The sequence below is a fragment of the Notamacropus eugenii genome, chromosome 2 (assembly GCF_028372415.1).
Source record: "Notamacropus eugenii isolate mMacEug1 chromosome 2, mMacEug1.pri_v2, whole genome shotgun sequence".
Lineage (NCBI taxonomy): Eukaryota > Metazoa > Chordata > Mammalia > Diprotodontia > Macropodidae > Notamacropus > Notamacropus eugenii.
Window position 1 is genome coordinate 409,314,520 of NC_092873.1, and position 14,860 is coordinate 409,329,379.

General features: G+C 44.2%; 1 protein-coding gene across 3 annotated transcripts in view; it reads left to right on the top strand.

Moving 5' to 3' along the window:
- Positions 1-14,860, top strand: part of ITPKB (inositol-trisphosphate 3-kinase B) — a 200,698-nt gene that overhangs the window by 41,958 nt on the left and 143,880 nt on the right. For 2 of the 3 annotated variants that reach the window (XM_072647687.1, XM_072647685.1), the window contains exons 1-2: positions 1,043-1,227; positions 3,059-5,319. In XM_072647687.1, coding sequence (XP_072503788.1) covers positions 3,283-5,319 — 2,037 coding nt within the window. In that variant the 5' untranslated portion in view covers positions 1,043-1,227; positions 3,059-3,282. Of the gene's footprint in view, positions 1-1,042; positions 1,228-3,058; positions 5,320-14,860 lie in introns of those variants that run through there. The other variant, XM_072647686.1, reaches the window with a different exon arrangement.

Consider the following 14,860-nt stretch of genomic DNA (forward strand, 5'->3'; position numbering starts at 1 on the left):
ATTATGCAAAACACAGTTGTACAGTTAGAGTTTAATCAGTTTAAAAATCTCCCATCCAGCAGTATTTCTCTGTTTCTTTCTTTTCTTGCTTATTTCTGGTGGATACAAGGAGAAAGGATTGGAAAATGACTCTTTTGGGGAGACACAGGAGACAGAGCAAGGGGAATCTCAGACCTTGCCAGGACTAAGTTCAGTAGTTATGCTTTTTCTTAAAATAAATTTAAGGAAACTAAATGCAAAAAAAAAAAAAAAAGCTAATGTGGCATTTGTCATATGCACATTTATTTATAGAGAAATACACTCAAAAGTGTGCATTTATTTATACACATAACAATTACCCTGCAGGTACGAGACAGGTCACAGCCCCCTCAGCCCTCAGAAATACTACGCCCTGTAAGCACTTTGCATTTCCTGATGTGTATTTAAAAAAAAATACAACTCTGCCATGTCAAGCCTGAAACTCACCCTGCACATGTGTATTTCAGCACCCGCCCTCGGCCTCTTTACGTAGGACTCCAGCTTGGCATGCATGCCAAGAAAGGGCTCCGGGATCTGCTTTGTTCCAAAAGCTCACGCCAGCCTTGCTGTTCTACAATTTAAAATATTTTCAAAAAGTTGAGAGTCAAGTCTCTATCGGTGGTGGAAAATGGATCGTATATCTTTAACCCGCAGAGGTTGAAAGGTTTTTTTTTTTTTTTGGTTAGCTAACAATGGAAACTTTTTTTTAAGTGTTTCCCTCCCGGTCCTGCCAAGCAATAGAAAAAAAAAGAAAAGAAAAGAAACTTGTTCCGCTGAGTTCAACCCCAGACAGGCTCACAACTTCCTTCCTGCTTTCCTCCCCCTTGGTCCCCCCGCCTTACTCCCTCCGCCCTCCCCAACCTTTTTTTGTTAATCTCACATTGAACAAACACATCCTAGTGACTGCCAAGCTGAAACTGACAAGGGGTTATCTCTGCCTGGGAGAAGGGGCGCGGGGCTCCCCGGGAGACCAGCCTGCCCTGCAGTTCCTGCTGGCTTTGCACAGCCCTCGGAAGGCTTCTTTCTCTGGGTTCCCCTAGCCCTACTCCCCCCCCCCCTTTTTTAGTGTGTCTCTCAGATCTTGATCTGGATGAGGAAACGGTTTTGGGGAGCGTTTTCTCTTTAAAAAGCCATCTCTGCCCGGTGGGGTTTAGCGTCCTAGAGATGATGTAGTCTGAAGAGGACCAAGCAGTCTAAGAAAAATCCCAGGTAAGGGCTGGAGGCTTTTCAACTTCTCTTTTCTTGTCCCTTCCCGTGGTTCCTTCCCTGCGCAGCCCCAAACTGCCCCCCAAGTGAATCTGGGTATGGGGGGAAGGGACCTGGGAGGGATCATTCAGCTTTGGAGGGTAGAATATTTGCCAGAGAACAGGGCGGTGGGGAGTCCCAGAAGAGAGACTCAAGCTTCAGAATGTTCTTCGGCTTGCCTTCCGGGCTGCTCAGTCCGCTCTCCTCTTTCTCTCTGGCTGCACGGAGAGAGAGCCCTTGGGTTTCCCCCTTGCATGGGCTGGCGCCAGCGACAGGGGACACCCCGATTGCTCCAGGGGAGAGGCGGTGCAGGATTTGCAAATCAGGCAACCGGGGATGCAAGCTGGGTACTGGAACCGGCACCTCCACTTCCACCTCCTGCTAGCTTTTAACTCTCTGGGTTCATGCCATGCCTAGCTGGCAAGGAAGGTTTGCTGAGGCTCACCTCCAAGGGGACTTGAGAAATTTCTCAGAGCCCCCCTGTTGTAACCGGGAGGAAGGTACCACTACTGTCAAAGCCCAGGCTCCGCCTTGGCGTTATTGCATCCGTGAATGGGGAGTTTCATTAAAGTGGGACGCCCGCGCTCTGGTGTACCACAGAGACGGCCTCCTCCTCCTCCCTCTGGGTACACTGGGACGGATCCACACGTACTAACGCACACACGTGCACACCCCTCCACGGGACTGGGAGGCCAAACAGTGGAGTCCAGCAGTGGGGTGGCCAGGGAGTCAGTGCCCCGGGCCCGCGCGTTCTAGTACACTCAAAAAATTTATGGGTTCAGTCAGCGGAAGCAAAGCAGCGTCAGTTCAAAGTGATGCATGTAGAAACACACGAAAAGTGTGTGTGTGTGTGTGTGTGTGTGTGTGTGTGTGTGTGTGTGTGTGTGTGTGTACTTTGGACCCTAACGCTGACCGAAGAGGGACAACTCTTTTAGGCCGGATGAGGGTGTTATGTGGTAAGGGTTATGTGACAGGAGGCCCTTGTTCAAGATACTATGACACTGTAGGCATGAGAGGACAGCTGGGGAAACCCACTGAGACAGATTCATTGGAAAATCAAATTGACACCAGAACCACACCAAGGCCCTTATTTAGAAGCCGGGAGCACAAAGAGAAACTCAGGGGATAGGAGTCCAATCCAATTTTCCAGGATGCCTGGATGGGGTTGGGGAACGGATCTGGAAGTATGAAAATCCTAGGGACTTGTGGCGAGGTCGAACTAATCAAATACCCAAATAGATGCTTCCTGAGAGTATGTCATACTCACAAGAGCATATGGGTCAGACAAATATAGCACGTACTGGATACGTGCACTTAAGACCCAGAAGGGAGGGCACCCAGCACCTTAGGAGTGAAAATACACTCATGTGACGCATATCAAACACAAGCCTAGTAGGTCTGGAAAGGAATTAGAATTTGTGCTTGGAAGAGTCCTCAAATATCCTCAGAGTTTTGGGAATGCACACCAAAGAATATTTCCCCCACCCCCAATCCGGTCCGTCCCCTCTTTTTTTCTGGGCACAGTTTAGAAGGTAAGGGTGGGAAGCATCCTCGAGTCCTCAGAAGGCCAACCACAGGATTTCTCTAAATGAGACTTGCATGCTGCCCCCCCCCCCCCCCGCCCCCACTCCTCTACAGGTGTGGATGACCTGAGCTTCCCCCGGGCTCTGCCCTCAGGTTAGAGCTGCGTCCTCCTGCCTCCTCCAGACTTTCCCCCTTTCTCTGGTCTCTTCCCCTCGCCCATTTTCTCTGGTCTCCCTTTCTGGGCTCCTAACTTTTCTCTCTGCCTCCACAGCGGATCGGGTTGTTTATGGAGCTTTGGGCTGGGGCCAAGCCCGCTGCCCTGCCCCCATCCTGTTGCCGAGGCAATGGTGCCCCGGCTCCGCGGAGGACAGCAGCCGCCGGGCCTCGGGGGCTGACCCTGGAGGAGAAGGAGGAGAAGGAGGAGGAGGGGACGGCAGCGGTGGAGTCAGAGCTGGAGCAGCAGCAGGGCTTGGAAGCGCGGCCGAACCCAGTACTATGGCTGTGTATTGCTATGCGCTGAACAGCCTGGTGATGATGAATAGTAGTAGTGATGTGGAAAGCGGCAGCGGAGGCTGCGGCGGCAGCGGCAGCAAGGCGCCCCCGCCCCCCGGGAGACCCGCGCTCAGCCCGGGCAACAGCGTCTTCAGCCCGGGGACAGGCACCGCCTTCCTCTTTCCACCGGCCCATCTGCTGTCGCCCGAAGAGCCCGGCAGCCGCGGGAGTTGGCGGGGCGGCGGCAGCGGCGGCAGCGGCGGCAGCAGCAGCAGCTGCAGCAGCGGCAGCAGCGGCAGCAGCAGGAGGAGGTTGAACAGTAGTAGCAGCAGCGTGGGCAGCCCGAGCTGGGCACCCCGTCCGGGAGGGGAGGGGCAGCAGGTGGTGTCCCCGGGCAGCCTCTCCCCAACTGGGCCAGAGGAGGCCAAGAAAAAGCAGAGGATCTTGGGGTGGGAGCTGCAGAACGTGCAGGTGAATCAGAAAGTGGGCATGTTCGAGGCGCACATCCAGGCGCAGAGCTCCGCCAGACAAGCGTCCCGGAGCCCCCGGCTGGGCAGGGCCCGCTCGCCCTCCCCTTGTCCATCCCGCAGCAGCAGCCAGCCCCCCGGCCGGGTCCTCACCGAGTACAGCCGGATCGGGGAGAGGAGGACAAAGTCCTGGGGAGAACAATGCTCGGAGAACCCAGTGGAGACGGGGAGCAAGGAGGGCCAGTCCCGAGACTCTAGAAGCTCCGCTTTCCCCCTGGATACAGAGAGGAGCGAACTTACCCTCAGGGCGTCAGGTCGGGCCGCTCCAAGGGAGCCTGGGAATTGGGACCTGACACGTGGGGCAGAGAGTTCTCCATCTGGGGTGGTGATGGAGAAAGGGTCCCCTATAAAGCAGGCCTGTGGCTCATTCACGACTAAGGAGGTCCACAAGGAAGGCCCTCCTTTGCTTGGAGGGCAAGGCTGCGAGACCCTTGTAAACTCTGGAGGAGCAAAGGTCTCTAGAGAAACCGGCTCAGACGGGGCTAAAGAAGTAAAAAGGAAGGGCTCCATAGGCAAGGAGCCCCACTGTGAGGTTCTGTCCCAGGTGACCTCTGCTTGGATAGAGAGAGGTTTTGCCTCTTTTGGTGTGAGTGCCCAGGAGAACCAAGTGCACAGAGAAGGGGGAGCCAGGTGCAGCGGGACACCTGCGGCTCAAGAGAAGGGTGGCTCGAAGGCTCTTAAGTTGGAGAAAGGACATCTACCTGGCCAAGTGCAAGGATCCATGGATCCTGTGGAGAAGGAGAGTAGGACCACTCCATCTCTGGATATGCAAAGCTCTGAGGCCAGGGGCTGTACCCGGACACCCATAGAGGTCAGTCCGGCAACTCCAGTGGAGCCCCAAAAGAAGGGATCCCTGGTAGTGTTAGTGCAGAAGCCCGACTCTGAGCAAGGGGAGAAAACAGGGACCAAATCACTTGGAATTTCAAGCAGGGTTGTGCATCTGGGGAAGGTGGAGGTGGAGGTGGAGCCGGAGTCCAGAATTCTTGGTGGCTACAGGCAAGACGCTTTGCCTTGCAGGGATCCAGTAGAAAAGGAGGAAGGGTATCATTGTTCTCCCAAGAATAGTTTTGGTGTGCAATTCAAAAGCTCAGTGACTTGGCCTGGTCCAATGGAGGAGGCTGGCACAACCTGGACAGACCATGGTCAAGTGGTACAATCAGATGGGACTTCAGAGAGGAAGCAGCAACAAGGACAGCAAGAGAATGGTCGGGGTAAAGAGCAGACCCCTGATTCTGAGAGGAAACCTTCCCTGAGGGAGCCTTGCTGTCCCAGCAACATCCCAGCAGTCATTATCACAGACATGGGCGCCCTGGAGGATGGGGGCTTAGAGGAAGCTCAGGGAAGCCCTCGAGGGAATATGCCTTCGAGAAAGCTGTCTTCTTCCTCTGCCTCTTCCACTGGTTTCTCCTCATCCTATGATGATTCAGAGGAGGACATTTCCAGTGATCCAGAGCGCTCTTTGGACCCGAACTCAGCTTTCCTTCATACCCTGGATCAGCAGAAACCTAGAGTGGTAAGTTTTAATGGGAATGATTTTCCACTGGTCTGAATTTCTTGAGCCCCAACTTTTTGTGGCTGCTCTTGTACCCCATTTTTCTTTCTTCTTTTTCAAACTTACGAAGTTTTAGGTCAGTTCTGCTGATAGTCATTACTAGTATTGCTTTTAAGTTTTGCTTCCTGGGGTGTCCCAGAGAGAATCTTCTGGGTCTAATATACCCTTACATGCTAAAAGATAATGAATCAACTGCTGTTGTCATTTGAATGCAAATATGTACATATAAAAGAAGTATATTGTACATGATATATATATGTATATTTGCAGGAAAATGTATATGTATTTATACACATGTTTGCATTGATAAATATTGTTTTTACATATATTTGCACTGTATTTTATATGCACAATGCATATTATACACAATATATGTTACACATTCATATTATATTATATGCATTATACATATGTGCTCACAATGCATACATGTACATAAAATATGTGTGTATACATACATATATACATGTGTATATACATACACGTATACACACATACACATATATATTTGAACTGTGTATGGGTCATGACATGTTTCCTAGGAAAGCATTCTATTCATGAGCTATCACTGCAGACAAGCTGATTTATCCTCAAAGAGAGAGTCAGGGTGCGTTGGAGGTAAATTTTGCCTGATTAGGCAGAACATCATCTGAATTCTGTGATTCATTTAGGTGAAAAGAAACTTAGAAGTGTTTGATTCTCTTAGTTTGGCTTCAGCTGATAAGATATATAGATAGAAGAGAAGCAAATGGCCCTGATACTAAGGCAGGGTCTGTAAAAAACTAGGAGATGTATTCTGAACCAATCCATATTGGGTATATGGCCACTTTTAAGCTTTTCCTTTTGTAAATGGAACCCATCTTAGTAAGTTCAGATGAGACACCCATCCCTATTAGCAGGGCAGGAGGTATGGAGCAGTTGGAGCTATGAAGGCAAGTGAAAATCATGTTCTGAGTAAAGCAGGAGGCTCATTTTCCATTAATCAGAGAGACTGTATTAGGCTTCTTTGCTTGAATTAAGAGACATAGAGAGGCTGCTGTCCAGGAATGGAGATGGCTTTCAGTCCACTGGTGTTATTTTAAGATAATTTTTCATGTTCGTGTCTTTTGATTCATTTGCCAGACATCTTATGCTGATGGTGTCAGTGGACATACGTTTTATTTTTGTGGCATGGTTAATCTCAGCCCTACCCTGCTTTCACTCTTGGTAATAGCAAAAAAGATGTAAGAGTGCAAGTTAGTACTTCAGAGAATGTCTGGTCTTTCTCTTAGCTCTTCCAGAGTGTGAGGAGGTTTATGGCTGGATCTGATAGTTCAGTAAGGGGCTACTGCCTGTCTTTGGGGTTCAGGATGAGAACAGAATAATTAGAATCTTTCAGTGCCCTCTGCTCAGGTTTGCAGACCTAGAGGCTTTCTCCTGAAAGTCCAGTATTCAATTTAACTAGTGCCTTTCAACTGAAGCTCTGTACTTTCTCTTCTATCTCATTGCAACACTCTGGATGAATTACTGTGTACTTTTCTGCTCCTCACTTCCCACTCCCCTTCCACCTGAGAAAAATCACAGACTAGAACTTTCACAGATCAGGCATTTGTCCTTACAGAATTCATGTTTCTGTTTCCAGTGAGGAGGCAAATATATATATGCAAAATTTCACCCTGAATCAGACCAGGCATTTTGTGGAAAGAAAAAGGCCCTGAGCAAGTCGCACCTGCAGCTGGTGCTTTTAATGCCAACCTCACAGGAAGGTTGCTATACCTGAATGGGAGGAGGTGAAGAGCAGTGGAAAATGCTTCTCACCAAAGGTGTGGTCCAGATTTTTGCGTCTTCTACCAGGCAGTTAGAGACTTAGTAAACAGGAGGCTAGCCTCTTCTTCCCTTCTCAAGGTTTATTGTCAATGTTCAGTTGCCTGACATTGCTTTAATTTGTTGTCTCCCATCTTCTGTCTCCTCTGTGAGGGTGTTTTTTTTAGCAGATTCAACTGGCTGGAGTTTTGAATGCCCTTGGTATACTTTGATGACATATTTTTCAAAACCGGTAATTTTTATTTATGTCTTTTTCAATATCAGAGTCATTTTCCAAGATAGCACCCTCCTTGAATCTTCCCTTTTAACAAAACCACATTTTTGCCAATAATAGCATTTATACAGCACTTTAAAAAAAGATTTGAAAAATACTTTATACATATTATTTCATTTGAGCTTTACAGTGATTCTGGGGAGTATGTGTAATTATTGCCCCCATTTCACAGATGAGGAAACGGAGGCACAGAGAGGTTAAAAGGTCATGCAGGTCTTCCTAACTCTAAGTCTACTGTGCTTCCTAGATGCCTAACCAACCTTGTCTGCTGATATGTACAATATTCTCTGTCGTAAGGGGCAAGATAGGTTTCTTCCTCTTTTCTCTAGGACTAAGACTGGTCATTATAATGAACAATGTCAGTATTTTTAAAGAGATGTTATCAGGAGTCAGGGTGAAGAGATTCTCGAATGCAACAGGTTCATATATTTAAAAAAAAATGTTATCCAGAGGGTAGAAAACTGAGGAACCCAAGAGTACTTAAGTGACTTTCTCAGATCAGCTAATTGGACCAACTGTAGAAATCAGGCCTGTCTAGCTGTCTATGATTCTTACACAATCTAGATCTCCACCTCTGAGCATGCTTTGAGATGTTTGTCTCTGTAGTGTTTGGATACCCATAGGATTGAAAAAGAAAGAATTTTCCCCAATCCCAGCCCCTTGCCCAAAGCTCCACGTAAATTGAGTCATGTGAAACAGATGTAGTTTTACTTTGGGGCTTGGGAGGTGGGAGGTAACCAGCTGGAGATTATGGAATCCTAGGGACATCAGAATCTTTGGTTTTGCTCTTGTACAATAAGCTAAGGTTTTTTTCATTGGCTACAGGTTATTGTCTCGAAATTGTTGTCTATAAGACACCAGAAGATCAGATCATTTCAGTTCCATGTCCTTCATGGATACTGATTTGTATGCTACCAAGCAACTGGGTTGACTGCTTTTTTGATGGAGGTTCCTATATCATATAGAATATCATGGCCCATGAAAGATCTTAGTTCTCCCTTATACCTTTTTCCTACTCATGCCTCTGGTTTGTACTGCTGTCATTTTTATATTAGAACTTCCCTCCACTCCCTTCAATGTCAACTCCCCCTCCCTGCCCCCAAAAAAGAAGTTAACAGATTCCTTTCACAGGTGATACTGGAAAGCAAAAGCTTGGACATTGAGGATCGAAACCTCATGCAGGGCCCCTTCTTCATAGGTATTCGTTGGAGAGCTATTTTGAAAGCTAGAGATTAACTTAAAGCTATATTTATAATTGGAAAATTTCCTTAATTTAATTCAACAAATATGATCAAGTATGAACCATGTTCAGAATACTTTGCTGTGAACTGTGAGATATACGGTTTAGATAAGACACAGTCCCTTCCTTTATGAAGCCATCCATCAGTATAGTACAAAATAAAACATACATTCAAATCAGTTAGTTGCCCAGTATTTATTAAGCACCTATTGTGAGCCAGGTATTATGGTAGCTATTGGGGATATAGATACAAAAATGAAAAAAAAAATCCTTTCTCTCATTATTCCACCTTATATCTACCTTATTCTATCAATAACTATTATATAATATTATATAATAAGTGTGTTAGAGAGTTACAAAGCAAAGTGTTAGGAGGGATCTGAGGGAGAGGATCATTAAAAACCAGGGATATCAGGTAAGGCATCATGGACGTGTCATTTGAACTGGGCTTCAAAGGATGAGTAGGAGGAATTTAGCAGGGAAATTCAGAAGGGGAGGAGAACATAACAGAGAATAAGGAGATCAATGCTATGTAGTCAGACAGGAGAGATAGGGCATGGCTGTGTGGGGCTGTGGGGTTAGGGAAGGGAGTATTTGGTAAGGAATCTGAAAGTAGTCCAGTTTGGCAAGCGCAAAAAGTGTTGTCAAAGAGGATCATGACATCAGGAAGGGGATGCCATGACTTGCAAATGAACTGGATGTAAGTGAGGAAAGGCTGTGCAAAGTCATCAGCCTCACTTTCTCCTCCAGAGCCATCTGGGTCCAGTGGCCAGGAAGACTGGAGATGGCTTCCTCCCTGCAAGAGCATAGAGTATAATAAGGGAGTAAGAAGTGATAGACAAAGAGGCACCATATTGTGGAGGACCTTGAGAAAAAGGTATATGAGTGTCAACTTTACTTGGCAAGATCAAGAACTCTTGAAGAATTGTGAGCAGAAGATTCTTGGAGTACTATGGAGAACGAGTTGAATGAAGAGAGTGGACATGGGAAGATCAATTAGGAGATTATTGCCAGAGTTGAGATAGGTAATAATGAGGGTTTATTTTAGGGTAGTTGCAATGGGAATAGAGAGGAGAGGATAAATGTGAAAGGTGGGGGATTGAATCAACAAGTCTCATTAACTTTGAGGATATTAGAGGTGACAGGAAAGGAAAGACTCATAGATAACTTTGAGGTTACATATCTGGGAGAATGAAGGGATAGTACAGGAATGCTGAAGCCAACAGGAGGAGCAGGTTTAGATGTGAAGATAATACTTCTAGGTTTTTGACATGTTAAATTTGAGGAGTCTGAGAACTGAAAAGAAAAATGGGACTGGGTCTTTCTGAGACTTATAGCATGTGATGTGGAACTAGTTTTAAAATGTGACTTCCAAATATTGTACCACTTTATATTTTAAAGGAGTGATACTTCTTTCTTATGTCCTCAAAAATGTATCTTTCAGATAAATTAACAAATATTCTTCACAAAAAGGTTGTAATTGATATAGCTAATAGTGCTGGGCTCAGAGTTAGGAAAACCCAAGTTCAAAACTGGCCTCATACACTTAGCTATGTGACTTTGAGCAATTCACTTAACCTCTGTTTGTTTCAGTTTCCTCAATTGTAAAATGGGAATAATAATGGTACCTACGTCCCAGGGTTGTTAGGATCAAATGAGATGGTATTTGCAAAATATTTGGTGCATAATAGGTGCCACATAAATGCTGGCTTCTCCTCTTTCTCCTCCTCCTCCTTCTATTTCTTCGTCTCCTTCTTCTCTTCCTCCTCCTCCTTCTTTTCTTTCTCCTTCTTCTTTTCCTTCTCCTTCTCTTTCTCCTTCTCCTCCTCTTCCTCCTCCTCCTCCTCTTCCTCCTCCTCCTCCTTCTTCTACTTCTTCTTTTCTTCTTCTTCTTCTCCTTCTCTTCCTCCTTCTTCTCCTCCTTCTTCTTCTCCTCCTTCTCTTCCTCCTCCTTTTCCTACTCCTCCTTCTCCTTTTCCTCCTCCTCCTTCTATTCCTCTTCCTCCTTCTTCTACTTCTCCTTCTTCTTCTCCTTCTTCTTCTTCTTCTTCTTCTTCTTCTTCTTCTTCTTCTTCTGCTGCTGCTGCTGCTGCTGTTGCTGCTGCTGCTGCTGCTGCTGCTTCAAGAAGAATGTGAACTGCCCGGAGAAGGAGGAAATTTTAGTTTCTTTCTATTTTAGTGAAAGCCTTACTAATTCTAACTTAATTAATTCTTACTAATTCTAATACTAACCCATAAACATAGGTTTTCCTGGTTGGTTTTTTTTTGGGGGAGGAATGTGGTGAGGGGAGGTATTCCCCAGGCTCCTCTCTTTAGCTTATATAAGTCCAAACTTTGCAGAAGACATTCATCTGTTCAGCAGAGAGTTGGTTTAAATGACCGCTAAAATCTCTGTAGCTCTAAGAGTTTATGAAATGTTCTTAACTTGGGAAATATCTTCTGGGTTCTTATTTGTAGCTGCTGAATTTGAAATAGGTAGATAGACTCTCATGACTTTTGTTAGTGCATAGTTGTCCAATTTTAGGTAGGGATTGCTTTGTCTAGTTGTTGGAGAGTTTATATTCATAGGCCTATCAATACCATTGCTTTGCTATATTGCATTTTGACAGCTTTCAACCTGGTCACCTAAAGTCTTTTTTTAGGTATTTAGAGGGATGGACTTTGTTGCTTTGAGGAACAGAATTGTATTGCTGTAGGCAAGCAACTGCTGATTCAGAATAACTCAGAAGACTTTTTAAGCCTAGGACTGAAATACTTTGATTATTATAGATATTTAAATTCAGTGCACATCTGTTGAGTGTCTACTATGTGCCAGGTACTGTTAAGTGCTAGGTAATGCATAGACAAAAATGAAGCAGTCTCTTCCCTCAAGAAGCTTATATTCTACTAGATGTGCACAAGTAAATGAATACAAAGCATAAATTAAGTACTTTCAAGAGTGAGAGTGGTAATATTGGTGGGGAGGGAGTCAACAAAAGCGGTGTTCTGGGAGCTACGGATTCTATAAGGCAGAGTTGAGGAATGTATTACAAACATGGGGGATCCCTTGTCTAGATAAGAGGAAATTCTGCTTCTTGGGAATATAGAGGTTTAAATGGAAGATGGGATCTTAGGACTCATAAGTTTTGTGTTTTCAGTTTCCTCATTCTGAATTCCAAGGCATGCTTTGCTTTATGCAAGAAATTTTTTAAAAAGGATAGGGATTGGTGCAGTGATTTCATAATATAGACAATTCCTAAGAGGAGAAAGTTTCTCTACTAATGCTGTTTGGTACTTCTCTATAACTTACAAGGTTAGAAAGTTACCTAGAGCACTGAGAAGTTAAGGGACTCGTTCAGGGTCTTACAGCTAGTGTGCATTAGAGACAGACTTGAATCTAGGGTATCCTGACTTGAAGGCTAGCTTTCTAAACCACTAGACCACTCCTCTTGTTTAAAAAAAACCTGTGATTGAAATTGCAAAGTGAATTCTAATTTTTATAAGCTTGCTTTTTGAAGATACTCTTTTTTTCCCCAGGTGAAGAGCCTTTTTTCCCCTCTCTCATTCTGTGCAGATTTTTTTGTTACTGGTTTTCTTAAAATAGGGGACACTTGTGGTCCAGGTACCTGTCAGGTTGTCAACTGATGTGACCTAAATAAAAACTGTCCTTGAGGCTTTGTCTGCAACATGTGGCTGGAGAATAATTAAGACTGAAACCCTCGACTGGAACCCTTGTGGTCATGATTTTCCACCCATCTGATCATTGTTGTTCATTTGCATTATGCTGTGCTAGGTTTTCTGGATATCTGAATTAGAAAAGTCTCTTGTCTCAATCATGCTGCTGTATGGTTGGGTGGTGCCAATAGATTTGCCTTCACATTTAGGCTGGACTGATTGATTTTTCTAATAGTCATACTGCTTTGCAATGGGAAACAGTGAGGGGATCTGAATTCAAAACATACCTGTGCCAGTTGCATGCCCTAGAGTCTCAGGATATCCTCCTTTTTAAAATGGGTACCTGTTGTACCTACTTCCCAAGGTTACTGTAAGGTTCAAACAAGAGAAAAATGCTTTGTCAACCTATAAACCTGCTCTGTAAATGTCAGCTGCCATCCTTACTATAATACACGAGGACAAAACCTAAATCACAGGCCACATTTTCCATTGTCATTCTTTGTATTGGTAGCCCACTGCCTTGCACATAGTAGGTGTCTAATAAATACTTATTGATTGATTGATTACTGGCCTTCCCTTGGTTTCTTCATCTTGCTAAGGTAGGCAGAGACTTACTAGGACTAAATAGATGTGGTTAAACTCTGGCTGTTAAAATGCTTTTGTCTACTGAGTGGAAAGACATTTTAGCCTTTTAGTATTAGTAGGCAATTAAATTGTGATGTTTTCCACTTTAAAAAAATTTTCCTCCCTAAATTTTGTACAAGGATACCATACGGTACAGTTCACAGAATGTATGTTTTATTTCCTCTTTTACTTAAAAATACAAATCCCCAAACCAAACTGTACTGATGAATAAATTCATGAACATTAGATTGGAAGATCCTTGCAGGTAGGGGCTGGAAATTATCTCCCTTTGTCCCCAAGCCTGGTGTGGTGCCCACAGTAGGTGTTTTATAAATATTTGTTGAATGAACTACTGAATGAAGAAGAATGAAGAAAATGTACTTATAAAACAAATTCCTCTCTCTATGAAACATAAAAAAGAAGGAATATTGACTACGCTCCTCTAATGTAGAGACTCTTCAAGCATACTAGAGATTTTAGAAATTTATAGCATTGTTTTTGAGGGAAATATCATATAGTGAACAAGACAGGAGTCCCAAGACAGGCCTTTTCTTTCTTTCTTGTGTTTTCTCCCTAAAGGAATGGGTGGGTATAGATGACCCATTTCTATAGCGTTTATGGTTTTCACAGCATTCCCCCCCCCAATAGTCTCAGGAGGCAGTACAGAGGGCTGAAATAATCATTATCCCCATTTTTAAGGTGAGGGAATTGTGGAGAATGGGAGTACTCCTTGACCAGTAAAGGGCAAATATCTCCTGATTTTTTTCAAAAGGAAGAGAATGGAATACGTTGGTGAGCTTGACTTGGATTCTTGGTAGAGTTCTAAGACTTACTGTCAAAGGGGTAGCTTGTAAACATCTTTAAAAAAAGGCATCAGGGATCACAAAAAGCCAACATAACTTCAAGAACAGGTTATGCCAGACTAATGATTCCTTTTTTTAAAAGCAAGTTTACTAAGTGATAGGGTACAGGAATATTTTGAATAGTTTATCTACATTTTATTTTATTATATTAAAAATAAACTTTATTGAAGACTTTTTTTTGACATCACAGTCATTTTGTATATACTTTGCACTCCAAACCCAGCCCCTGAAATGGGTCTTTCCTTGTAACAAAATAAAATTAACCAAAACAAACTGACACAGTGATAGTGTCTAGCATGCAGCATTCCCCACCTGTAATGATGGCGATAGCTAGCATTTATATAGTGCCTACTAAGTGCCAGACACTGTACTAAGTGCTTTACAATTATGTTATTTGATCCTCACAAGCAACCCCAGGATGTGGGTGCACTTATTATCCCCATTTTACATATGAGGAAACTGAGGCAGACAGATGTTAAATGACTTGCTCAGGATCTTAGCCAGTACTTCCCTACATCTGTGTTGAAAGGAGGGAGGGAGTTTTCATCTCTTGTTCTTCAGGGCCAGGTTGGACTGATCATTACAATTCGGTTGCTCAGTGTTAGAGGACAAGTGAGGCTGGTGACCTGCACAGCCCTCCCTCACTCAAAACAAAGTCAAGTGCAAGTCATGTCATCATTTCTCTGATGGCATGGTCTTCTTTGGCAACAAAGGACAAACACAACAACAGCAATCTTTTTGTTTATGTGATTGTCTTTATTGAGGTTGTTATTCTTCTGGTTCTGCTTATTTTATCCAGAAATCATTTCATTTGCGTCTTCCCATTTGTCTCTGAATTTCTGACATTCATCATTTCTTGTGGTACAATAATGTACCATTATATTTGTTTACCATGATTGGTCCAATCATCCCCCAGCCAGTAGGTACCCACTTACCATTTTTTTAATGCCACTACAAAAAGTGCTCCTCTGCATCTTCTGGCATATATAGGTCCTTTGTTTTTTTTTTTATTTTACTTCCCGGAGTGGTGATATGCTCCCAGGA